Raw genomic sequence first — 26,338 nt, 5'->3', positions numbered from 1 at the left:
TATAAAGAAATCACACAACTGAACATCAAAAACAACAACAACAAAAAAAACAACAACAAAAAACCATACAACTTACTTAAAAAATGGGCAGAGGATCTGAATAGGCACTTTTTCCAAAGAAGACATTCAAGTAGCCAACGGGCTCATGAAAAATGCTCAACATCACTCATCATCAGGAAAATGCAAATCAAAACCACAATGAGGTATCATCTCACACCTGTCAGAATGGCTAGTATCAAAAAGACAACAATAATAAGTGTTGGTGAGGATGTGGAGGAAAGGGAACCTTTGTGTACTGTTGGTGGGAATGTAAATTGGTGCCACCACTATGGAAAACATTATGGAGGTTCCTCAAAAAATTAAAAATAGAATTATCATATGATCCAGCAATTCCATTCCATAAATCCAGCAATATTTATCTGAAGAAAATGAAACACGAATACAAAAATATATCTGCACCCCTATGTTCATTACAGCATTATTTACAATAGCCAAGATATGGAAGCAACCTACACACACACACATATGCACAATGGAATTTTACTCAGCCATAAAAAAGAATGAAATCTTGCCATTTGTGACAACATGTGGAGACCTAGAGGTTATTATGCTAAAGTGAAATAAGTCAGAGAAAGAAAAATACTGTATAATTTCACTTATATGTGGAATCTAAAAAACAAAACACATGAACAAACAAGATAAAAACAGAGTTATAGACACAGAGAACAAAGAGGTCATTGCCAGAAGAGAGGGGAATGGAGAGAGGAGAGAAATAAGTGAGGGAGATTAAGAGGCACAAGCTTCTAGTTGCATAATAAATGAGTCAGAGGTATGAAATGTTCAGTGTGGAGAATATAGTCAGTGATGATATAATATCTTTGTATGGTGACAGATGGTAACCAGAGTTACTATAGTGATCATTTTGAAATGTATAGAAATATTGAATCACCACGTTATGTACCAGGAACTAACATAGTGTTATAGGTCAGTTATACTTAAAAAACAAACAAACAAACAGACTTTTAGAAAAAGAGATCAGATTTGTTGTTACCAGAGGCAAGGAGCGAGGGAATTGGATGGAGGTGGTCAAAAGGTACAAACTCCCAGTTATAAAATAAACAAGTACTAGGAATGTAATGTACAACATGATAAATATAATTAGCTTTATGAAAGTTCTTAGGTGAGTAAATCCTAAGCATTCTCATCACAAGGAAAAATGTTTTCTTTTCCTTTTATTTCATATCTATATGAGATGATGGATGTTAATTAAATTTATTGTAATCATTTCATGATGTATATAAGTCAAATTGTTAAGCTGTACACCTTAAACTTATACAGTGTTCTATGTCAATTATATCTGAGTAAACTTGGAAGAAAAAGAAGTAAATAATTTCTGGGTCAGATAAGATATCACAATGGAAATTCAAAAATATTTTGAGATTAATAATAATAATGATGAAAATACTATATACCAACTTTTATGTGATGCATCAAAATCTTTGGTTAAAGAGAAATGCCTAGTCTTAAGTTATAGTAAAGGAGAAATATTAGAAACATTAGAAAGGGAGAAAGATAGAAATTAATGATATAAGAATCTATCTCAAGAAGGTAGAAAAATACTTGCTAACTAAACTCAAAGTTGAAAAAGGAAATAATAGAAAGCAGACATTTATGAAAAAGGAAACATCAATAAAGCCAAACTTCATTGAAAAGATTACCAAATTATAATGTCTGTCAATTTTTATAAAGATGAAGAACATAAAAAGGAGACACAAATGACCAATATCAGAATTGAAAAAATGGATACAATTTTAGATCTTACAGAAACTTAAAAGGTCCTGAAAGAATACTATGAACAAATTTAATCCAATGATTTTTTAAAATTTAGGTTAAATATGTCAATTCTTAGAAAAATACAACATATCAAAAGTGACACAAAAAGAAATTTCAGGTAGTCACATAACTATTAAATAAATTAAACTGCTAATTAAAACCTTACCATAGAGAAGACTACAGGTTCAGATGACTTCACCAGTAAAGTCTACCAAGCACTCAAGGGAGAAATAATACAATCTTCTACAAACTCTTCCAGAGAATAGTGAAGGAGAGAACACTTCCCAATTTGTTCTTTGAGGCAGCACAATGTTTTGTTTTGTTTTGTTTTTCTTTTTTGGTTTATCCTCAGCATTTACAAAACCAGACCTTGGGAAAGAACTAGGTCTGGGGACACATGCATGGTCTTAATATAGCAAATGTTTACCCTGCCCTGATTATTACAAGAGGCAGCACAATCTTGATACAAAAACCTGACAAGCACGTTGTAAGAAAGGATATTATAGGCCAATTATTCATGAACACAGGAGCAAAATTCCTAAACAAAATCCAGCTTTTTAATATAAAAAATATAATACATCACAACCATGTTGAAGTCATTTCAGGAGTTCAGGGTTGGTTTGACATCTGGAAATCAATCGTAATTCACCACATTAACAGAATAAAGAATATGGTCAATTTTGCATAAAAATTGTATAATAAAATTTAGCATTCATTCATTATTAAAAATCTCTCTTAATAAATAGGAATAGAAGGAAATCAGATAAAGTTTATCCTGAAAAGGAAGAAGTCTTTGGCACTCAACTCGGTATCAGTCTGTTCTTTCCTGGATCTAACTCAAATCTACTGAACCTTCTCCTTGACCAATTCTGAAAGGAGGAAGGAAGTGAGCTCCCCAGGTCATCAAGAAGTGTTTCTTCTCACTCTCAGATAAATCTGCTTGGGAAGCTAAGTAATAATCAGAAGGTTGCTTTGTGAGAATCAGAGGAGAATGAATAAGATCATGTTCATAGCCAATATCCATTAATTATGGAAAATTGATGTATACATCTTTACATAGATGAGAACATTTGTGTTCCTGAGTAAGAAACACTTATGAATTCTAGGGAGATCATTGGTCTTCTATTAAGGAAAATGGTTTCTTTACACTGAGTGTAATTTGAATACTTGGGCTATGACTTTACACATGCTAGTATAGTTATTCTCTGATTCCTGTTGGCTGTGTTATTCTTCTATTCCTTTGCTCCCATCCAATAATCAAGACATCCCCAAATACTTTGGGTTTCTCAGTGAGCCAGACTGATTTATTCATGTGTACGTTTTTTTCATATCCTGTGACATTTTCCTGGAATGAGCTTCCCATCCTTACACCACCACCACTCTTCATCCATTTGGCAAACTCCTATTTCCTCTTCAGAATCCAGTGCAAGTGTCTTTCCTCTTGAGGTCTTCCCTTCTTTATGTTCTCACTGTATCTTGCCTATCTTCTCTAAATGAACTTACCACACTGTATTAAAATGTTTAGTTCTGTCTCCCTGTTAGATTTTGAATTTCTTGAGAGAAGATTCTGTGTCTTTATATTTGTATTCCTAGTATTTAAACTCAATAAAATTTTATTAAATGAAGAAATAAATGAGTGAATGAATAAGTAAATGATTGAGTGAACCCACCTCAGTAGGCCTCTATCTTTTTATGATCAACATTTGGGTATTCTGCTAAGCACTCATGAACTCATTCTAATGAGTAATGAAAACTTCTCTGGTTGAGTACATTGAATTTACAATCAGTAATTAACTTTGAATTATAATTGCTTTTGTAATACTACTACAATGATGGGCATTCGAAAGGCTGACTTTTCAGTTGCATGCTATAACCTTAATTTTTAATTTCGTTCTGCCTTTGTTAAGTTAAACAGAAGGGAGAAGGGGTAGAAGGAATTGAAAATTTCAAGGAATAAGTTTAATTAGATATGTAAAGGAGCCTGAAAAACATTAAAAATAAGATTCAGTTCAGAACCAAGATAAGGTATCAATTACTAATTAAGTTCAATACCAAAGCAAATAAGTGAGAGCAGAGTTACCAGGGAAATGGAGAAACCAGTTCTTCTCACTGCTTTCCAGCCATTTTCACTCACTGCATGTGTAGAAAATGAAATTGTTTTCAGCACCCTGGGGTAAATGGATGAGGATGCTTGCTACTGAAGACCAGTGGTCCAGGGGTTCTGGCTGCCCCGGGCTCGACTTGGTCATGGGTGAGATCTAAGGAGATCAGGATCTCAGCAGTCCATAAGCCCTTTGCGGATGACTACTGGGGAAACTCTGAAGTTTCAGAAAGGGGAGTTGAATGTACCTGCAAAGATTTATGGTCCTGGCTTTCAGCCTAACCTAACAAACTGAAAAGCGTTCAGGGTAAGCTAGAAAGGCAGGTACTAGTTAAGTTTCATAGCTAGGATTGTTTAGCCCAGTGATTTGCAACTCTGGATGCATAATGGAGTCACCTGGAAGCTCTTAAAACTTCCTACCCTAGTACGATTAAACTAGCATCTCTGTGGGAAGGGGTATAGTGTGGCATCAGTATTTTTTAAAATCTCTCTACAGATGACTCTAAAAGGTATCCAGAATTAAGGACCGCTAATATAAGCAGTGACTGATGATAAAAAAAAATGATTGGTTAGGGACGTAAATTTTAACTCTGTATGTTTTTTAAAAGTGCCTTAATTGAATACTTATGCTTAGTGGGTTTTTAGCATAGATTTTTGTTTGTTTTTGTTTTTATTGTTGTAGAAAAGTGTATAAGTCAGTCAATAGTTCTGTATTTATCTCAGTCTTGAACTTAAAGGCAAATATGCCTGCTGAATTGGTCAGGGATGGTAACACTGGAGGTTTTAAAACTAAGCCTTGAAGAGTAGATAGAATTTAAATATGCAGGAAAGGTAGATTAAGGTGGGGGATAAGAATTGTAAGTGGAAGAATGGCCTGAGCACAGGGGAGGAGAAAGTGTAGGAAAATTCCAGGGAAGAGTGCTGCAGAGTCTGAGACAAAGGCCCAATGGCAATTGAAAGGGACAGCCAAAGCCAGCCATCTCTTGAGGGCATATGAGAGCAGTCCAAGGTGGCCATCTTTCCAAACCTCTTTAGCCATTGAAAATGAACATGCCCAGGCTCCTTTGATCTCTAGTTCAAGGATTATATGGAGGACCTGATTACAGATCATGTTTTTTGAGTGTTAATTACATGCCAGGCACATTTTCTAAGCATTTCATGTGTATTAGCTAATTTAAACCTCACAGCAATCCCGTGAAGTAGGTTCTATTATGATCCCTGGTTTACAGATGAGTTAAATACAGCACAGTAGGCTGCTGGGTTTTTTTGTGATCTCTCTATATTCACTACTTTCCCTTCATGGCCCTGACTCAGAGTTTCCGTGATATATTTACTGAACACAGAATTATCTAGTTAAAACAGAAATGTACCATGTAGGGATAGGGTAGAAGTGGGTACTTGGAAAGAAGGTCAGGTAGGGATCAGAGAGTTAAGTATTTTGAATTTATTTTTCTATAGATATAAGGAATTTACTGACATTTTTGAGCAGGAAGTGGCATGATGAAAATTTTTAGTAAACTTGGTCTGGAAAGATAGGCAGGATGGATTGAGGGTGGGGGGAGGGCAGGAGGTAAACGTGATACTAGCTGACCAGTTAGGAAGCTAATGAAATAATCAAGGGGTGATGTGATAAAAAGCTAGGTCAATGTAGTGATAGCAGTAACAGGGAAGGCACAGATGCAAGGGCCATTATGAAGGTCCTGGTGAATAGATAGTGAGCCTGAGGGACTGGGTGAGCCACAGGAGGTCTGGGGGCAATCCTGATAGGGGAAAGTAGGGAATTTCACTTTAGCTTTTTTTTGACTTTGCAGGATATTGATTTATTCCACCCTGGGATGTGTTTTGTATTTGGTATCCTGACTTCAATTTTTAAACTTTATTTTGTATACATCCTTATTTTTGATATGGATGGCACTATTCATCTGTATGTTTTAATTTTACATTAATCCTTTACCTAGTAAGAGTAGGACATTGACCTTATTATTAGAATATGTAATTACTGTTATTTTTATTATTAATATATGTAGAATTATTAATAATATCATTATTTACTCTAGGTTATCAGACCAGAATGAAGAGGGCAAGACCAAGCAGAAGTGTATCATATCTGACCCGTCCTTTTCCATGGTAACAGTTCAACGGGAAGATAGTGGAATAACCTGGGAGACCAATTCAAGTAGGTCTTCCACTCCTTGGGCCTTGGAAGAAAGTCAGACCTCTGGTGTGTGTAGTCTGGAAGGGTCGACTCTGAAATCTCCTCCAGGGAATGTTTCCTTTATTGTGGATGAAGTTAAAAAAGTTCGGAAAAGAAAGCCTAAGTCAAAGCATGGCTCGCCATCATTGCGTCGGAAAGGCAACAAAAAAAGAAATTCTTTTGAATCCCAAGATGTTCCAGCAAACAAAACAAGTAATCCTTTAATTTCAGAAAGCCAGGAACTAAAGACCCAGAAAAAGAATTCATCTACTGGCATTTACGATAAGATGAGAAACAAGAAGACCACCTCAAATACACCTCCTATCACTGGAGCGATATACAAAGAACACAAACCGTTAGTGTTAAGGCCAGTCTACATAGGAACAGTACAATATAAAATTAAGATGTTTAATTCTGTTAAAGAAGAATTAATTCCTTTACAATTTTATGGAACATTGCCAAAGGGTTATGTAATTAAAGAAATACATTATAGGAAGGGGAAAGATGCGTCCATTAGTCTAGAGCCAGATTTGGGCAATCATGATTCTAATGTAGTTTCCAAAACAGGCAAATCAGTAGCCCAAAGCATAGACGATGATGAAGTAAAAGAGCTTGCTGCACCCTGGAGAGGTGCAGTTTCCAAAGGATCAAAGTCCCTGACCTCATTCAGTCATGAAGATCTAAAGAAAATTTACGCTGATTCTCCCTTAAGGGCTGCATCTACTACCAAGCACACACCTTCCTCTTATACAAGTAATGACACAGCAGAACAAGAAACACAGCTCAGCGCTCCACAGTCAGTGCCACAGCTGCCAGCTGATGAAGCAAAACCCTGTGAGATAGAGCCTTCCTCTCTTACACCCAATACATCTGCACCTGCGTTCCTGGAAACAGCAAAGGAAGAATCTGAGGCTGATTCACAAGAAATGGTAACTGCAGAGCATGACTCTTCAGTCTCACTGCCGTTAGTGGATGAGGTAAAGAGGGAAGACGTATCTTCTGCTGACCATTCCATTTCACTGGAGTCAGAGAAGGGTTCTCTGGAAACACTTTCACCAGGTCTGACAGCCTCTATCCAGGAAGATTTTGGCCCAGAGAGAGAAGAACTGGATCTGACTTCACCAGAAAGGGCAAAACCAGTCTCTGAACGACTGAACCCTCCTCATCTCGCTGTCAAAGGAGAGAAGGATGAAAACATGCCCGAGCCATCCATTTCTCTTTCTGAACCTCTAGTGTTAGAGGAACCAGAGAAAGAAGAAATAGAAATGCCTCTACCAATATCTGCTACCCCTGAACCTGAAGATTCTAATTTAGTGGAAGAAGAGATCATAGAACTTGATTACCCAGAAAGTCCATCAATTTCTGAGGAGCCCTTCCCACCACGCTTGGCCCCTGAAGTGGAGCAGAAAGAAGACGAGACCATTCTGCCATTACTGATGACATCAACACCTGAACATGTCACCTTATCTGAGGAAGAAAGAGAGGAAAATGAGTCTGTTTCTACTGATTCTGCTTTCATATCGGAGTATTCAGTCACACAGGATTTGAACTATGAACGAGAGAAGCAAGAAGTTGAGCCAGTTTCTTCACCTAATGTAAAACCTGTATCTGAACATGCAGTTTTGTCAGAAGAGGAGAATGATGAATTTGAGCCTTATTCCCCAGCTTCAGCCTCTATATCTGTCTCACCATCCACAACTGAGAAGACTCCTGAATGCCAGTCCCCACTGTTTTCAACAGCTACAGCAGAGCACGTGGTCCTGTCCAGAGAAGAGGCTTCAGAAAATGGGCATTACACACCACATTCCACATCTGCTTCTGAATATTCAATTCCCTCACAGGCAACAAAAGAGTCACCAAAGAAAACAACTGACCATAAGTTCCCATTAACATCAAAAGGTGTGTCTGAGCCCCTGATTCCATCAGAAGAAGAGAAGGAAGACACTAGGCTGTATTCCCCAGAGGTGGCCTCTGTATCTGAACATTCTCTCTCGCCATACACAACTGAGGGGACTTCTGAATGCCAGTCACCACTGCTTTCAACTGCTACATCTGAACACATGGTCCTATCAGAAGAAGAGAACCTAGGAAATGAGCATTTCACACCAGATTTAACACTGACCTCCCAATATGCAGTCCCGCCAAATGTAACACAGGAATCCCCAAAGAAAATAATTGGTGATGTCTCCCTGTTGAAATCAAAAGGTATTTCTGAGCACAAGACTCTGTTAGAAGAAGAGAAGGAGGACACCAGATTCTATCCCCCAGAGGTGGCCTCTGTATCTGAATGCCCTCCTCCACCATACACAACTGAGGGGACTCCTGAATGCCAGGCCCCACCACTTTCAGCCACCCCATCTGAACATGTGGTCCTCTCAGAAGAAGAGACAGTAGAGATGGAGTGGTACACACCCTCTTCCACCTCTGCGTCTGAATTTTCAGTACCACCATATGCAACACTGGAGTCACAGGAGGAAGCAATTGTCCACAGATCCCCTTTAAATCTAAAAGATGCCTCCTCACCCATGAATTTCTCAGAAGAAGAGCAAGAAGACATTGGACCTTTTTCTCCAGACTCTGCATTTGTGTCAGAATTCTCATTTCCACCCTATGGGACTCAGGAGACAGAGAAAAGAGAATTTGAGTGTGATTCTCCAATATGTTTAACATCACCATCTGAACACACGATATTGTCAGATGAAGACACTGAAGAAGCTGAACTTTTTTCTCCAGATTCAGCATCACAAGCTTCCATCCCACCATATAGGATCCCAGAAACAAATAAGGAGGAAACTGAGCCTGATTCACTGTTAACTGCAATGGCTGTGTCAGGATATTCCTGCTTCTCAGAAGCAGATGAGGAAGAAATTGCACCAACTGCTACACCTGTACCTGAGCATCTAAGTTCATCACAGAAGCAAAGAACTGAAACTTCTCCTTTGGTGTCTGCACCTGAAGACTTGAGTTGGCTCCCTTCAACAAATGAGGGAGAGATTAAGCCAGATGCTCAAACAACATCAACAAGTGTATCTGAATATCTCATTATGGCACAGAAGCAGAGAACTGGAGCATATTTAGAACCTGAGTCTGAAGCCTTGATTCCGCCATGTTTAACCAGTGATTCAGAGAAGGGAGAAATTAAGACTAGTTCATCACTAGCTGCAACACCTGCACAATTGTCCATGGTAAAGGAAGAAACCAAACCTGTTTTGCCTGTATCTCAGTGTTCAGTTTCACCTGATTCAGTCCATGCAATTAAGAAAGAACAAGAACCCAAAACATCACTCACTCCAAAATCTGCAGATGAACAGATGGCTTTGTTAAAAGTTAAAAGTAAGGAAGAAATTGTGCCTGATTCTCAAGAAGCTATAGCACATGTATTACGGGATCAAGAAATGGAGCCTCAGCCTCCAAATGTTCCAGAGTCTGGGATGAAAGATTCAGTTCTGCCTGACTTGGTAGATGAGCCAAAGAAGGATGTCAAACCCAATTTAACTCCAACTGTGACGTCTGAACTAGAACAGAGAAGGTTGTCAGAGAATGAGCCTGAAGTAATAAAGCCATATTCACCTCTAAAGGAAACATCTTTATCTGGACCTGAGATTTGTGTTGCAGAAGTGCAACATGATTCTAAAATAACTGGTACACCTAGAGTGCTGCATTCAGCGTCACCAGGAGTGGAAAAGGAAGTTGAGCATGCACCACTCATATCAGAATTTTCAGCTTTGTCAGAAGACATAAAGAAAGAAATTGAACCCAGTTCTTCAATAACCGCGACATCTGTAACAAAGCATGATTCAAGCTTAACCAAATTAGCAAAAGAAGAAATCCCAACGGATTTATCTCTTCCCACCCCTACAGAATATCCAGTCTTAACAAAAGTAGGAAAGAGTGAATTAGGAATTGGTTTGCCGCTTCAGATGGTAACATCTGTAGATAAGCATTCACTTCTTAAAGAAGAAAATGTAGCAATTAAAGCTAGTTCTTCTCCCGCTGAAACTGCTGCATCCCAACATCCAGCTTGGTCAGAAGTAGGGAAAGAAATTAAATTTGATTTACCTGCAAGCATATCCTCTATACCAGAGCATTCTGTTTTGTCAAAGGTAGAAACTGAAGACATTAAACCTGGGTTGGCAGTAACCAAAACATTGTCTTCTCAGCATTCAGATGTATCAAAGGAAGCAAGGGTGGAAAACAAACAAGATCTTCCATTTTCTACAGTCTTCGACTCTGAATATTTGGATGTGTCACAGAAAAAAAATTCTATTTCTGCCTCAGAGATGTCAGGACCTGACCATGTGCTTTCGCTCAACCTAGGTGGCAAGATAAAGAAAACAGAAACTGAACTTCCTTCCTCACAGAACGTGTCACCTGCACTCAAATATATAGTTACAAAAGGCAAAAATGAGCAAACAGCAAGTTCTTTTCTTGAGTTAGAATATTTAGCATCAGAAGATTTAGCTTCAACATTACCAACCCTCTGTGGTGATAAGAGCAAACAGGCAATGGAGACACCTTCTGTAGTTCAAGGAGATTTCCTGTCAGAAAATCAAGATCTTGCTCTGGCACAGCTCTCTTTGGAACCTGAGAAGGAAGACAAGCCACACCAAGTATCAGAATTACCAAATTCTGGCTCTGAATTCACTGGTGGTTTAGGTAGGCAAAGTGAATCCATAGATACAAAACAAATAAAATCTCCCATACCTGAAACAGGGGATTCTGCCTTAGAAAAGGGCCTAGCTGAACTTGGAAGCAAAGGAGAAGGAAAAGAAGAAAACAGGGGACTTCATGTGTCAACTACAGTGCCTGAAATTTCAGAGGTTTCATCATGCCTTAGGGAGGAAGCTCAGATTCAAGAAATTAAATCTTTCTCTCCTAAGGTAGTTAGCTTAGGATCAAGGGAAGCATTTACCTCTCTAGTTGAAGGAGACAACCCAGAAGAACTTCAGCCATACACTTTTTCTTTAAAAGGATTATCAGGAGAGTTGAACCATTCAGTTGACTTTAAAAAAGAAGGAAAACAAGAAATAAGCCTGTTACTGCCAACAGGAAATTTGAAGGCACAAGTGACAGATAATACTGTAACTAAATTAAATGAAGAAACTGACCAACCAAATTCATTTCATGTACCCCAGAGTATAACAGAGCCATCAAAGATTGCTTCTTCTAACCTCCCTGTGGAAGAAGAGAAGCCTGAAAAAGAACTTCATTCAGACCAAGCTGTTAAATTACCTGACATAAACAGATCTTTTGCAGATAAACAAGATATGGGTATTAAACAATTTTTGTCTATGAAAGAAAATTTGCCTTTGGAAGAATCAAAATCATTTGTGACAACTGAGCCTACAGATGTCAAAGAAACACACATGAAAGAGGCCCTTATTTCTCCAAAGGATGAAAATTGGATGCTGAAAAAGCCAGAGAGAGACTTGGCAAGTCACCATGAAGAAAGAGTCCCTGGATCTGTGCAGCTGGGTTGCTCTGGTACCAGTGATCTGATGACAGGGCAGCTCAAGCCTGCTCTGTCAGAGAAAGACCACGCAACTGAAATCAGAAGGCAAATTCTGCCACATTCTGCAGAAGAATCTCACTTATCATTACAAGAACCAGTGTCTACTCTCGATACCTCTAGTGGTAATGTAGAGACCTTAGCAACTAAAACTTATTCTTCTGAAGAAATAAAGCTGGCCCCCAAACCAAAATCTTTAGTTCCAGCTGGAAATGTGGAGAGAAATGAAGCAGAAGGGAAGCAGACCCTTTCTTTAGTGGGGAGTGAAAGTTTGGTATCGGAGAAAGCAAACACAGAATTTTCCAGGCCTTGCAAAGAAGACAGCTGGGAAGAAATCAAAACACCATCTGAAAGAATCTTCCAGAAACCAGTGTCTGGCCCATCAACAGAAGAGGTCAAATCAGAAACTCTTCCCTCTCTTGCCAAAGCAGCCCATTTCCTGGCAGAAGAGGCAGAACTTGCACTGGGCAATGAAAAAGAAGCACACAGGCGTATATCTCCCTTACCTGGAGAAGAATCAAAAGTGGTTCAGTCAGAGGTTGTAGATGATGCTGAGAGAGGGAAACCAGCATCTGAAGTGAAAACACCCACACAAATAAAACCCCTCTCCTCAACCCAAGAAAATGAAGAACCTCAACCCCCAGAGTCACCTGAGGTCATACAAAAGCCGCCCAAGCAGCAGAAGGCAGTGGAGCCAGGCCTCTCTGAGGAAAAGGGAAAGAAAGGAATTTCATCTTTCACATCGTGGTTGTCCAGTTTATTTTTACAGTCAAGCACTCCAGATAACACAGTTGCTGAAAAAGAAGATTTAGAAGCTCAGCCAAGCCCATCTGTAGAAAAAGCAGTGACTGTGATAGAGCCTAGAGGTCCTGCTCCAGCTGACGTTCATGCAAATGAGAAGCCAGCGGATCATCTATTGCTAGAGGCCAAACCTGAAACTGCTGCAGAATCCACAGGTTCTTTAGTTAAATCTGGTGAAGGTCAAGACTTTAAAGAAAAACCCACATTGTTATCAAATGTAGAAGTTTTGCCACAGCCAAAATCCAACTTTGAGGCATCTAGTGAAGATTATGGGAAGAAAGAAGTCCTAGACTATTCAGAGGAAATGGACCTAAACTCAGTAGTTACTTCTGCTGATGGTGAGGGACATCTTAGAATTCAATCTTATTCTCCCATGGGTGAGAAATCCATTATGGAAGAAGCCAAAAATTCTGTTCGTCTTCATATCACTGATGGTGAAAGACCCCAGAAGCCAGAAATCTCCCCTCCATCTAAATGGAATATTTCTGTCCTTAAAGAAGAGCCAGGAAGTGATCAAAAAGAAAAATCACTCTTTTTATTTGATGCAATAGATAAGGTGCCACAACCACCAAAATCAGCTTCATCTAGCTTTGCAAGTAAAAATATCACAGAGGAATCAGAGAAGCTGCAGTCAATAATTTTGCCAGTACAAGAATCTAAAGACAGTTTAATTGATCTTGGTGAAGACAGACTAGAGAAAGAGATGCCAAAACCTACTTCCTTGAAAATTTCTGAAGAGGAAATAAAACTCAGATCTGTTAGCCCAACTGAGGAGAAAGGTAACTTGGGAATGAGATCATATTCCTTGGAAGAAAAGAAGGTGGTGGCAGAAAAACAAGAAACGGTGGCCCCATTAGAGCTTAGAGGTAATAATGAAATAGGGAAGGCACAAATTACACACGGATCTAGCCCTATTAAATTGGAAGAACCAAAAGCTGCTACTGTGCTGCAGCAAGTCTATCAAAATGATGACCACAAAGAAAGATACAAAATTATTGAGGAGGGTAAAGGAGAAGAAAAAGAAGAGCTGTCACATGCATTTTTAGAAGGAAAAGAGCAGCAGGAAATTCAGCCTTATTCCATGAATATAGCCAGGCATATGCCTGAAGAGTCAGATATCTCTTTCAGTCATTCTTTGGGTGAAACTCAACCATTTTCATTAGTTAAAACTACAGAAATTACTGAAAAATCAGAAACCATGATCTCAGAGGCTCACCCAGAAATCAGGGAAACAAAGGCAGTAGGAACCCAATCACATCCATTAGAAGAACGTAAAGTTTTGGTGGAGAAAACCAGGACTTTCCTTCCAGTAGATCTTCCTTATCGTGATGAAATAAATGATCACTCTTTACCGAAGGAAGGAAATCTGGTATTGGACAAGTCAAGCAGGGATGTGGTAAGTCACAATGAAGAAAAGGGACAGGTCACAGCATCAGAGCTGCCAAAAGGTGGCTCAGTAGATACCACAAAAGAAAGTAAACAAAGATCTCCATCTAAAGAATCTGAAAGGATTTTAGATCCATGGTCAGAATTGACTCCAGAGAGGCATATGGTCCATACTATTCAAACATCTCAAGATCAAGCATCTGAAATGTCTGAACAATCTGTTCTTGTTTCAAAGCACCACTTGGAAGCTGTGGAAGATGCCCACGTAAATGAACCGCGCTCTTCAGTGAGCAGCAACTATGCTCAATTTATAACTAATGCAACAACAATCAGTATTGATGAGATGATTTCCAAGGAACCTGAAGACACATATGTAAGAGATGAAGAATTTACAGTGACTAGTAAGCCAGCTGGACTTTCAGAAGAGCAAAAGAGTGCCTTCAGTATCATTTCTGAAGGTTGTGAGATATTGAACATTCATGCTCCTGCATTTATTTCTTCAGTTGATGAGGAAGAAAGTGAACAAATCCAAGATAAGTTAGAATATTTGGAAGAGAAGGCCTCATTTAAGCCTATACCCTTCCATGATGAGAGTGAGGCAGTTGCTTGCTATAAAACATTACAGAGTAAGTTAGAAGATTCTGATAAAAAAGTTACACCATCGAAAGAAGACCAAAAAAAGGAAACTCATACAACCAAAGAGGAGATATCCACAGATTCAGAAACTGGTGATTTAGCCTTTAATCAGCCTGAAATTCCCAGTGAAGAAGATTATTTTGAAAAATATACATTGATTGATTATAACATCTCCCCAGACCCAGAAAAACAGAGAACTCCATGGAAATTAAATGTTGAAGGAGAGCTGTCAAAGGAAGTTCCAGGAGAAACTGTCTCTCTCCCAGAACGTTCAGAGGAAAGTGCCCTAGAATATGAATATGAACTGGTGAAATTAGATGAAAGTTTTTATGGACTAGAAAAGGACTACAGCAAATTATCTGACCCAGAGACCCAAAAGTCTTCGGTTATCCAAAAATCAGCCGACAGAGATGCTCCAAAGAGCATAAATAGAGATGTAGACTCAAAGTCACCTGGGATGCCTTTATTTGATGAAGAGGAAGGAGTTTTGTCACGAACCCAGATATTTCCTACCACTGCTAAAGCCATTAATCCTGAACTTCTGGAGGAGCCACCCGCACTGGCATTTTTATATAAAGATCTGTATGAAGAAGCAGTTGGAGAGAAAAAGGAAGAAGGGGAGACAGCTTCTGAAGGTGACAGTGTGAATTCTGAAGCATCATTTCCAAGCAGAAATTCTGACACTGATGATGGAACAGGAATATATTTTGAGAAGTACATACTCAAAGATGACATTCTCCATGACACATCTGTAACTGAAAAGGACCAAGGCCAAGGTCTAGAAGAAAAGCCAGTTGGTAAGGATGATTCATACCGATCAATAATTGAAGAAGGGGAAATTTGGGGGAGGTTTGAAACTATTTGCGGGGAGGAGAGTCTGGAAGAGAAACAGAAAGCAGCTTACAGGGAAGGAGAATCAGTAGGCCACGTGGAGGCTCTTGACAGTGTAGCTATGCAGAGGAAAGCTTCCATCACCGAGGAAGTCAGAGTGGTTACCCAGAGGGTAAGCTATGCGGTTCCATTTGAAGACACTCATCATGTCCTGGAGAGAGTAGATGAAATGAGCAGCCAGACTAATGAAGCAGCAAATGCAAATCCAGAGGTCAGTCTGAATGTCCCAGTACAAGTGTCCTTCCCAGAGGAAGAATTTGCATCTGGTACAACTTGTGTTCAAGAAACACTGCAAGAAGAACCTCAAATATTGGTTCCCCCTGAGCTGAGTGAAGACCGGCTCTGCAGTAGCCCTGTTCAGGATGAGTATGAATTTGCTGAATCCCTGAATTACGAAGTGGTTACTCAAGACACTTTATCAGAAGAACTATATTCAGAATCCACCCCTGAAGATGTGTTATCTCATGGAAAGGAATCCTCTGAACATGTCAGTGAAAATGAATTTGTGAGTGAGGTGGAACAAAGTAAGTCTGCTGAACAGGAAGAGTTGGACAGAGAGATGACAGAACAAGACCAGTTATCATCAGAGTTGGTAACCGAGAAGGAACAAAAGGAATTGAAAAAGTCCCAGATTGACACGTATTGCCACACATGTAAAAGCCCAATTCCTGCTGTTGACAAGCTGTTTGGTACCCACAAAGACCATGAGGTTTCAACGCTTGATACAGCTATAAGTGCTATAAAGGTAAATAGATTTTAAAGCATACAAGTGTGTAATCATACATAGATGTTTAATTGACTTTCTCATTTTCTCAATTTTAAAAAATGACCAATATTTGATACACTCATCTTTAGGCATAATAGTCTGAAAAAAACTAAGCATATTTCCCTAGTTATTTAGTTAAGATCACTTTGACAAACATTTACTGGGTACATAGTATGTGCCAGGTATTTTTCTAGATTCTGGAGATACCAGGATAAATAACATGGGGCATTGCCTTTGAGAGATCTTGTGACAGTAGCCCTTAACATTATCTTAAAAAAGCAAATAATTTTAAATTTAAAAATATGCACTTGAGCATAAAGCACAATTTATTTTCTGTTATCTACAATATTATCCTTTAAAAATACACATTTACATTATATTAAGCAATTTTATTGCAAGTTTTATAAAATACTCAAGACAGTAAGACATTTTAAATTTTGGTTTTCTCCACATTTCTTCTTTATTTATAAAATTGATGTTAGAAATGGAAAACTTTTGCATTCCTTCTGGCTATGTCTATAGACTCCCAATGTTAGAAAGTTAGTCGCAACATATATCCTTATGTATGTGATTATAAGTATTCTACTCCCTCAGAGATACTATTGGAAATCAAACATTTAGTCTTTAAGATTCTCATCTACCTTTCAGTAGCCTTCTAACTGGAATCTCCACTCTTATCTCATCAATGTATTCTCCATACAGTAGCCAGAATCATCTAAAATTGCAAGTAATAGCAAGAATTGAGCACTTACTGTGGGCCAGGCAATGTGTTAAGGTCTTTATATACAAGATATCTTTTAATCCATATGACAACCCTGTCATTGTCATCGATTTGCAGATAATGACATGGGCTCAGATAGTTTAAGTCCAAGGTCATAGAAGACAGCACTAGGACTGGTACCCAGGTCTGTCTGATGCTAGAGCTCATGCCCTTGACTGTGTATCCATGTTGCTCTGCTTAGTGCCTTCCTAATGGTAGCAATTTTCAATATGATTATTCAGTTAGGTCACTGATAAATGATTGTCAGGCTCATTTTGATTCAGTAGGAAAACATATTAGAATCTTGGCTTTTTTTTTTTTTTCCTGGAAAAGTAATCCTTCTCAACTGCTATGATATTGGTTTTATATCTCCAGGGTGAAATTTTGTTGAAACTTTACCTGGTCAAGTTTCGGGTAGGGCATGGGTCAATTTCTTTTTGGAATCTCAGGCATTGGGATGCATCAACACCAGTGAAATATGCCCCATTCTTTGATGACGCTTGGTTTTGTTAACTAACAACTACTGGGTACTGTCAGTAGAAAGAAGACTAGATTTTCTTTAGCTTTCTTAATTATGTTTGTTTATCTCCATGAGTTTTAGAAATTAAAAAAATAATTCTAAGTACTGTTAATTTAAAACAAATTTCAAAAGCAGGGAGACATGATGTCTCCTGCTTTAAAACCATTTTAAAGTTTTTTTTCTGGACCTTCTCCATATAGTATGAAGAGAAAGTGGAAAACAAATTGACTAAGCCAGAGACTTGCTTCGTTCATTAAATCAACTGTGAAGATTGAGTTGGTTGGCACATTTTAAAAATTAAATTTGAAAAATTGTCACTTGAGAATTCTCTAGCATCTTGTGAGTAGGCCATTTGTGATTATTCAGGAACTGATGGCTGCATTTGTAGATTATCCAGGTCCTGGCTTCTCCCCACCACTCCATCCCCTTTGGAGTGCCTTATCTTTTATCTGTCATTTGTTTTCTTCCTTCACTCTCTCCCTTCCTTCTTTCTCAATATTTATTGACCTTCCATTCCATGTCAAGAACTGTGCTAATCATAGAGAATGAAAACAAAACAAAAATAAAGGAAGATAGACTTGTAGCTCCCCCAGATCATACAGCATTATGGGAGCACAGTGTTCTGAGACAGGAACCCTCTGGGAGTAAATGAAATGGTGGAGGGAGACTGGGAAGGATAGGAAAGGTGTCACAAAAGGGTGAAGCTTGGGTGAGCCTTAAGTAAGATAGAGTTCTTCTAGTAAACAAGGGCAGGGAGGACATTCTAGAGAAAGGGAATGCCATATAAAAAGGCACATAGGTGGGAAAGAGTCCAAGGAAAGGTGGGGCTTGTGTGATTGGAGCCTGGGGGCTTGTGGAGAAGAGGCAGGGGCTAGAGAGGGAAGCAGAGACCAGATCCTGAAGGGACTTTTCTCAGTGTAATTTCTCCATCATTCTGTGGATAGTGAATCAGGCAGACGGAAGCTCTTTTATTGTGTTGTTACTTGTTAAGTTTCACAGGATAGATTGCAGCTAGTTTTATAACTAATAGGTACCATCTTCCCCCATCACCCATACATTATCTAGTTGGCTGTCACTCCTTGAGAGTATTTTAACCCTTTGAGGGTCATTAGAAACTTAAGGTCTCTGTAGTAGATAGTTTTCATCATTTGGTATACTAGACATTTGGCCTGGTGACACTCTGTTCACCTTCTCAGGATCAGGTGGGGCAGGAACACCTGAAACCATTGGTGCGAATGTGAGAAGTCTACTCAGATATGTTGGACCGTTCAGAAAAAGTCTGCCATCTTAGAGGAATGACAATATATAAAAATCAGGGCCTGGGCTTCCCTGGTGGCGCAGTGGTTGGGAGTCCGCCTGCCGATGCGGGGGGCATGGGTTTGTGCCCCGGTCCGGGGGGGTCCCGCGTGCCGCGGAGCGGCTGGGCCCGTGGGCCGTGGCCGCTGGGCCTGCGCGTCCGGAGCCTGTGCTCCGCGGCGGGAGGGGCCACGGCGGTGGGAGGCCCGCGTACCGCAAAAAAAAAAAAAAAAAAAAATCAAGGCCTAATTAAGGAGGAAGAATTCATTTCATAGTTTACTAAAACAAGTATGCTTTGAACTCACCAGCTTACCAAGAAGTCCTTCCTCTTGCATAAGAAAATAAACTATTGCTGTCACTCACAAACCTCCTAATTGTTTATCATACATTACCTATAGTCAATTTAGATGAAGCAGCAAAGAAAAGTTAAAGATTGATTTGTTAGTGAACATGATATAGTGGCTCTCTACCAAACATACTAAATTTATAAGAAAATTGGAATTCACTGCTTGAAGTTCTTTTCTCAAATCTCATATACTAAGGACATCTTAATTCTTTTCTTCAGGTTCAATTAGCAGACTTTCTAGAAGATTTACAAGAAAAATCCTTGAGGATTGAAGCCTTTGTTAGGGAGATAGAATCCTTTTTTAATACCATTGAGGTAGGTTACCTTATCCTTTTTACTTTAACTTGGTCTGCTCATGGCATCACAAATAAATGATTCTAAGCTAAAAGGACCTGAATTGGGGGTTGTGTGTGCATATGTGGTTTGCCATTGCTGGTTTTCTTCCATTAAAAGTAAAGTCCTTAAGTCTTCCCTCTGTTTCATCAGTGAGATTACTTTCTAAGGATAAATGACTTGCCCTTAAAAACACATGCACGTTTATTAGGCACTTACTATGATAGGGCAACTGCTTTACGTGCTTTATCCAATTTCATCCTTACAGTAACCATATGAAATAGGAGCTATTATTATTATTATTGCCCCCATTTTATAGATAAGAAACTGAGACTTAGAGTGAAATATATTAACCAAGGTCATAGTAAGTTTATAGTAAGTTGAGAGCCAAGATTTGAATTCAGGTCTGAGTTCTGACTTGCCCTACCATCCTGCTTTTCACTGGGTTAGCTCTGCAGAGGTGCTCTAAAGCACTGCCCAGTATTTCATGCCCAGGATAGATGAGTGCCTCTCATGGTACCACTGTCTTCGATGAGTTCATGCTGACCCTGCTCCCTCTGCAGTGAAAGAAGGGGGTAGCAGTGCTCCATCTATATACAATCACAGCCCAGGCATCCTTACTTGTCAGTCAGGACTGGTAGAGGGCCCCTGTGGAAGGCTGGTGCACAGTTTCCCCATCACTCGGGTGACTCCTCATCCCAGTTTGCTTGTGAGAGGTCTGCTTAATTCCTGTTGTAGATCAGTTAACACCTGTTGATTATTTTTAGTGTTATTGCCCCCTACCCCTCACTGCCACCAAAGTGTTCCTTTTAGACAGTAAGTAATATGATCACCTTATCACTAGCCCTCTAAGCATCTGAGTTTGTCCAGACGGGCAATAAAGTTTCTCCTGCTCTGGCGGAAGCTACCCCTTCCCTGGAGAGCATTTATGAATGTAGCACCCTGTCCAATACCATGGCTGTGCCCGCCCTCACACTATGATTTTAGTGGAGTGGTGAAAATGGCACTAAACCTTCTCTGCTACCTGATCTTCATTCACCGTGATGCCACTTTCAAATTTTATCATGTGGGAATGCGGGTAGGCAATACTTCCCTACAAACATTTTTATGTGTGTTTCATTAACTAAATCCTTCTTGACAGTTCTCTTACAGTGAATTCTGTTGCAAAGCTAACTATGGCAAAGGGGGTTGGTGGGCTGGAAATTTAGACTCTGCATGTAACCTGTGATTCTCTTACCAGGATGCCAGAGGTTAATTATTTTAAAGGCTAGTATTTCTCTTAAAACACACACACAAACACACACACACGCACTTCTTGTTTCATTCAGAAGGGTTTTTTTGTTTGTTTTTAAAGGAAAACTGTAGTAAAAATGAGAAAAGCCTAGAAGAACAGAATGAGGAAATGATGAAAAAGGTTTTAGCGCAGTATGATGAGAAAGCCCAGAGCTTTGAGGAAGTGAAGAAAAAGAAGATGGAGTTCCTACATGACCAGATGGTCCACTTTCTGCAGAGCATGGACACTGCCAAGGACACCCTGGAGACCGTCGTGAGAGAAGTCGAGGAGCTTGATGAGACCGTTTTCTTGACTGTAAGCACCAATTCAAACAGGTCCAGACAGCTTGAACCCACTCTGACCCAAGTTTACTTTAAAAAAACTCATCTTTTACTATTCCCTAAGATGATTTATATCTCTATGTGGGGTTTATATAATTCTCATTTAAAAGTTATTAGGGCATGCCTCATGCCTATTGAAAAGGCCCAGCCAATCCTTAAAGCCGTAACACCCAGATCCAGTTGAAGGACACATGGAAGTCAGGCCGCAGCATCATCTTTCTGCTCTGTCACAATGGATTGGTCACCTTCTAAGAGGGAGGGAAAGCAGCCTAAAAACTTTATTCATGCCATGCTCCCTGGGTGCTGGCCTCATCTTCCAGTGCCTCTTCCTCCTCCACTCCCACTCCCTAATCTGAAATGACCTCTCATAGGGACCATTGCCTCTGAACCTTACCAAGTGGAGAGTTACATTTTGGTACACTTTCAGCATGCAAAAGGATGACATGATACCTCTCTCAGGTACCATGTTGATCTTTTTACAAGGGTCTTCCTGGTGATCAGATTCCTTAATTCAAGCAAGTACCTTGTGGACAGAGTCCCTTGGGTGCTCCTCAAACTACTCACAGAGACAGCTCTTTGCTCTCCTAATTCCCTAGAACCTTCAGTAGAATACTGGTTCTACGTGGAGCCAGGATTAACCAGGAGTGATGGAGATGTTTTCCCTGAAGGCAATCCTAAACCTAATGGTCAAACGAGAAAAGCACCATTTTATGAGTGGGAACCTCCCTTTCAAAGCTCCGCAATCCTCCCAGCCTTCTACTAAAGACTGGAGATAGAACAAGGCCAAATGGGGCAATGTTAGGCTTTTGATTTGCCTTTGGGGATGCCTCCATCCAGTGCAAATTTGGGTGAGGTGGACATGGCATCCTCAAAGGAGGATGAAAATCATTCAGTTGCTTTATGCTTAATTAAGGCAAAGCTTTAGCATTTTAAATTTAAGCACCTCCTTGGAAGTCCAGCACTAATAAAGTGCTTTGTGTTTCCTAAGAACCTCACCTTGGTTTGATAAGAATATTTTCTCCTCTCCAGAAGAACAAGCTGTAGAAAAGGAAGCATGTTATTCCTCCTCATAAAAGTAATATATATCCATTTCAGAAAATTTGGAAAGTACAGAAAAGCACAGAGAAGGTATCACCCAGAGATAACTACTGATTACATTTTGCTTTATCTCCACATTGAACGAATTTAAGTCACTTTCCTTGCTTCAGAGAATTCTATTCTGGAAGCTAAGCCATTTATTAATGAATAGAGAGAAGCAGAGCAGAAGCAACTGTTGCTGGCCTTGCTGATGGTAGAGAGTAAAACTAAAGCCCCCTCCATCCCAGACCCTCTCCGCCACCCCTTCTGAGCACTAATTTCTTTGCTGCCTGGAATGAAGCCCCCCAGAGGAAACAGCCTCAAAGGTAGCTGAGGAGTAATGACTTTTAGAACATACGTGATCTTAATGCTTGAGGTTGGTTTTCCTTTTGGTTGTTAATTAGTTTCTCTCTCTCTCTCTCTCCCCTCCCCCCTCCCTTCTTCCCTCCCTCCTTCCCTCCCTTCTCCTCTCTCAATCTCTCTCATTCCCCCATAAGTCGTTTGAGGAAATCAATGAAAGGTATAGAAAATGTGGCACAATGTAGTGGCGACTGAGACTAGCATGACTGTATGCTTTATTTTAATATTTTGATGCTTTATAGAAAATGAGCTGCCAGTTAAAAAATGCATACATTTAGTGAGCTCCTGGATTTGCACTTTTATTATAGATACAGTGCTTTTGAAAGCTAAATGATAGCTTTTGAAAGGAAATTGCATGTGCTTTAGTTAAATAACAATTATCATAATGTAGATTTTTAACTGCTTCGTTGAGATGTATTCTGTACTTCCAGCCTAATCTAGACTAGGATATCTTTCCTGTCACTGCATACAGAACATTTTGTAGATACTTAGACTTTCTGGTTAAATATGAGTATTTGAAAGAATCATTCATATCTGCCTTGAGCAATTTGATGATTTATGTAACCTTACAGGAATGTTCTCTCACTTTCTCTTCAGAAGACAGGCGTGAATTTATCTTCTTTTTCTGCTCAGCTCACCTAAATGAATGTTCCTCTTTTGATTTTGTTTCGTTTTTGTTGTTGTTTTTTAACACTCAATCTAAGAGAAGTTCTTCATTCACTTAAAAGGCAAAACACTCAACAAGAAATCAGGAAATGTTGTCTATAAAAACACGTAGCAGATCTATGTTTATCGTCTGGAGCATCTGATAGTGAAGTGCTCATACTGATAGGACACGTTTTCCCTTCTGCCTCATAGCCAGGCCTGAGGTCTTTCCTCCTGTTAGAGCCTAATTTTTTTTTTTAGATCATTTTTACCCCTTTCATGTAGATTTCTAAAATTGTAAATATTATCTTCAGTTCATTTCATTCAACGCCAAATTGTGAAATAGCATAAAGTAAAATCAGAAATTTGTATTTGTGATATATTAAAATATAGAAAGATGGGTTTGGATTAGAAACCTGATTTTTTAGATAATGAAAACTGTACAGATGAATCTTATTTATCTTGAAAAAAATATGTTCAACAGAATATTGTCAAGATGCTTTAATAGTTTGTATATTAATATTGGCATTAATGAATAAGGGTTTTATTATAGTGGCTCTGTTATAAATAGAATTACTCAGGGAGCTTTAAAAAATGCTGATGCCTCTATCTTATCTCATGAGATTCTGGCTTAACTGATGTGGGGTGTGGCCAGGGTATTTTTAAAGCTTGCTAGGTGATTTCAGTGCACAGGCAGGGTTGAGAACCTCTGGTTTATAACAACCTGTCCTCTGGCCTGGTGGTGCCCCAGACTGGCTTCTGAGTTACGTTTGCAGTTTGTTAAACCAAAGCTTCTGGAGCTCCACCCCAGATCCACTACAGGAGAATCCAGGTGGGACCAGGCACCTGCACATGTACCAGTTCTCACGCAGGAGTCAGAGGCCCACCGGGCAGGTCTGGAAACTGATACCCAGGCCTTGCTCCCAGTTTTCTTTATTTTTTAAAAATTACACATTTCTTCTAAGTATTATTGATATTTATTTTTACCCCCAAAGTATATGGATTTAGAGTGCCATTCCGTATGCACTGGACAATGTAGGGGCATATTTGCTTATTTATTATATTTCATTCACTCGTGGAAGATACTGATCAGCAAGAAAACTTGATGAATGAAAATTTGCAAATGTGTTTACCTTTAAAAATGCTATAGTTTCACGTTTTTACTTTTCTAAACATTACAGTATTAACTTGCTAATACGAATTGACATGCATTTAATTCTAAATACCATTTTTTTTGGTTTTGTGCTTGAACTTGTTCATCTGTGTGTCCTTTTAATTAATTTTGATCTCATTGTCCAATTGACAATGAATTAATCTTTGCGGAAGCTGCATGTTGCCTAAAGGAGCATACACTTGGGATAATCATTATTTTTCTGTAAAGAAAAAAGATAACAAAATTCAGGATTTGGTGAAGCAATATAAGCAATTAAAGAAAATCCTGTTAAATGTGCACACATACGATGAAGCTTGATTTTTTTCACTAAAATGAAGCCTTTCATGTTCTCAAGACAACTTCTGCCTCAAAGTCTCAATGTCATTGGTGTTCCTTTCTATGAGAAATGCTAATTATCTAGCTTTTTCTCCTAGATTTTTCCCCTTGCTGCTTTTTTTTCCCCTGCCATCATATTATATATCTAAAGGCAGTGCTCATATATTAAATGATTTTTCTCGACACTGAAAATGCTTAAATTAAAGAATGCTGTCAAGGATATTTAGACTCAAAATTTGCATATTTTAAAAAACACATTTGCTTAGAAAATGCTGTTCTGTTAAGAGGATAATTTTTTTTCCTCTGTTTTGCTTTTTTGTGTTCTAATAATGAAAGAGAGTCACAACCATTGTAGGACCTGCTCATAAAAAGATGCCCTTACACACACTGATGTTAAAATTGAACAGATCAGTGCATAAGGGAAAATTCAAACACTTTATGTGTTCTATCTAGAGCTACAGCTTCTGTGCTACAAAAAAGTCCTCCATTTCGTCAGTGACATGTACTGAGAGGGCTTAGTATGTGCACTAGTCACCCCTGTTTATTCATTTTGAGCCTATCATTTCCACCCTCTACGTCTCCAAAGCCTTAATTAAGGCTCATGTTGTCTTCCCTCATCAAGAGCATCGTGGGGTCCCCCCAACTGGCCTCACTACCTCTCTAGTCTACTTGCTCTGATCCTCCCTCAGACTCATGCCAGGGTACTCTTCTAAACTTCCCTTGTGTAAACACTTCTATGGCTCTCCCTGCCTTAAAAACAAAATGGAAACTCTTGGTGGATATGAAAGTCATCACTAACTGTCTCCCTTTCCCAGTTCTCAAGGTAGCCCATGGTCCCCTCTGGGCCTTGAGTGCCTCTTTCACAACCCCGTGCCTTTATTCATGCTGTTCTTCTCTCTGCAACACCCGTACTATCTTTTCTGCCTAGGAAACTCCTACTTATTCTTTAAGACTCAGCCAACTGTCACCTCCTCTTCAAAGCCCCTACTGGAACATCTCCCCCAAATCAGATGATCGTGAATTTTATTATTCCTAACACAAGTAAGCCTAGTGGGCACTCTAAATATTTCAGTTATATTTTATAATCTTTTCCCCTCATATTGATAAATTTTCCAGACCTGAGATCCTGATATTCTCATCCAAATGAAACCTTGTCCTCTTATTCATTCAAAATATATCTATTAAAAGCCTACTATGTGCCAAGTAACACATTACAGTACAGTAGTAAACCCAGCAAAGTCCTTTTTTTGCATGTAGATTATAGTCAGGTGAAGTAGACAGACAAAAACACCTAGGTTGTAATGAGTTTGAGGAGAAAACACGACAGAGTAAGGAACAGAAGAAGGGAGAGGGCTGCCCTCTCTGAAGAGCTGACATTTGAACAGAGATCTAAATTTAGTGAGGAAGGAGACACACAAGTATTTAGGAGAAGAAAGTTCCAACAGCAGGTGAAAGGCTTAGAGATGGGTCTGTGCTGCCCAAACCCCAACGTCCATGATTATGAAGCTGATGGAGTTCCTAGTGGTTGACTTAATTTCGGAAGGTAATTCCAGTCCTCTGTGAGTGAGGTGCACAGAGGAGAGAGCCTAACCAAAATTTAGGCCCCTCATGCTAAAGATAAATGTTTTTGCAATTCTCCCTTCCCCTTTTCCCTCTTCAGAATCTACCTTTTTTTTTTTTTTTTAAATTTTAAGTCCAGATTTCACCTGGATACCAATGCTGAGTATTTGTTGGCATCCCTCCTAAGACGGTCTTGAGTATAAAGAAAGCTATTAATTTAT

The 26,338-nt window shown here is 39.2% G+C and overlaps 1 protein-coding gene across 1 annotated transcript in view; it reads left to right on the top strand.

Moving 5' to 3' along the window:
- The window catches only part of CMYA5 (cardiomyopathy associated 5), a gene marked incomplete at its 3' end in the record, with an annotated part of 102,670 nt that overhangs the window by 37,500 nt on the left and 38,832 nt on the right, over positions 1-26,338 (top strand). The window contains exons 2-5 of the mRNA XM_082836362.1: positions 5,992-16,096; positions 19,259-19,354; positions 20,727-20,960; positions 22,561-22,583. Of these exons, the coding sequence (XP_082692488.1) occupies positions 5,992-16,096; positions 19,259-19,354; positions 20,727-20,960; positions 22,561-22,583 (10,458 nt within the window). The remainder of the gene's footprint in view (positions 1-5,991; positions 16,097-19,258; positions 19,355-20,726; positions 20,961-22,560; positions 22,584-26,338) is intronic.

This window comes from Leucopleurus acutus, assembly GCF_964270905.1.
Source record: "Leucopleurus acutus genome assembly, chromosome: 3".
NCBI classification, from domain to species: Eukaryota; Metazoa; Chordata; class Mammalia; order Artiodactyla; family Delphinidae; genus Leucopleurus; species Leucopleurus acutus.
This window is presented reverse-complemented; position numbering and strand designations above follow the sequence as displayed.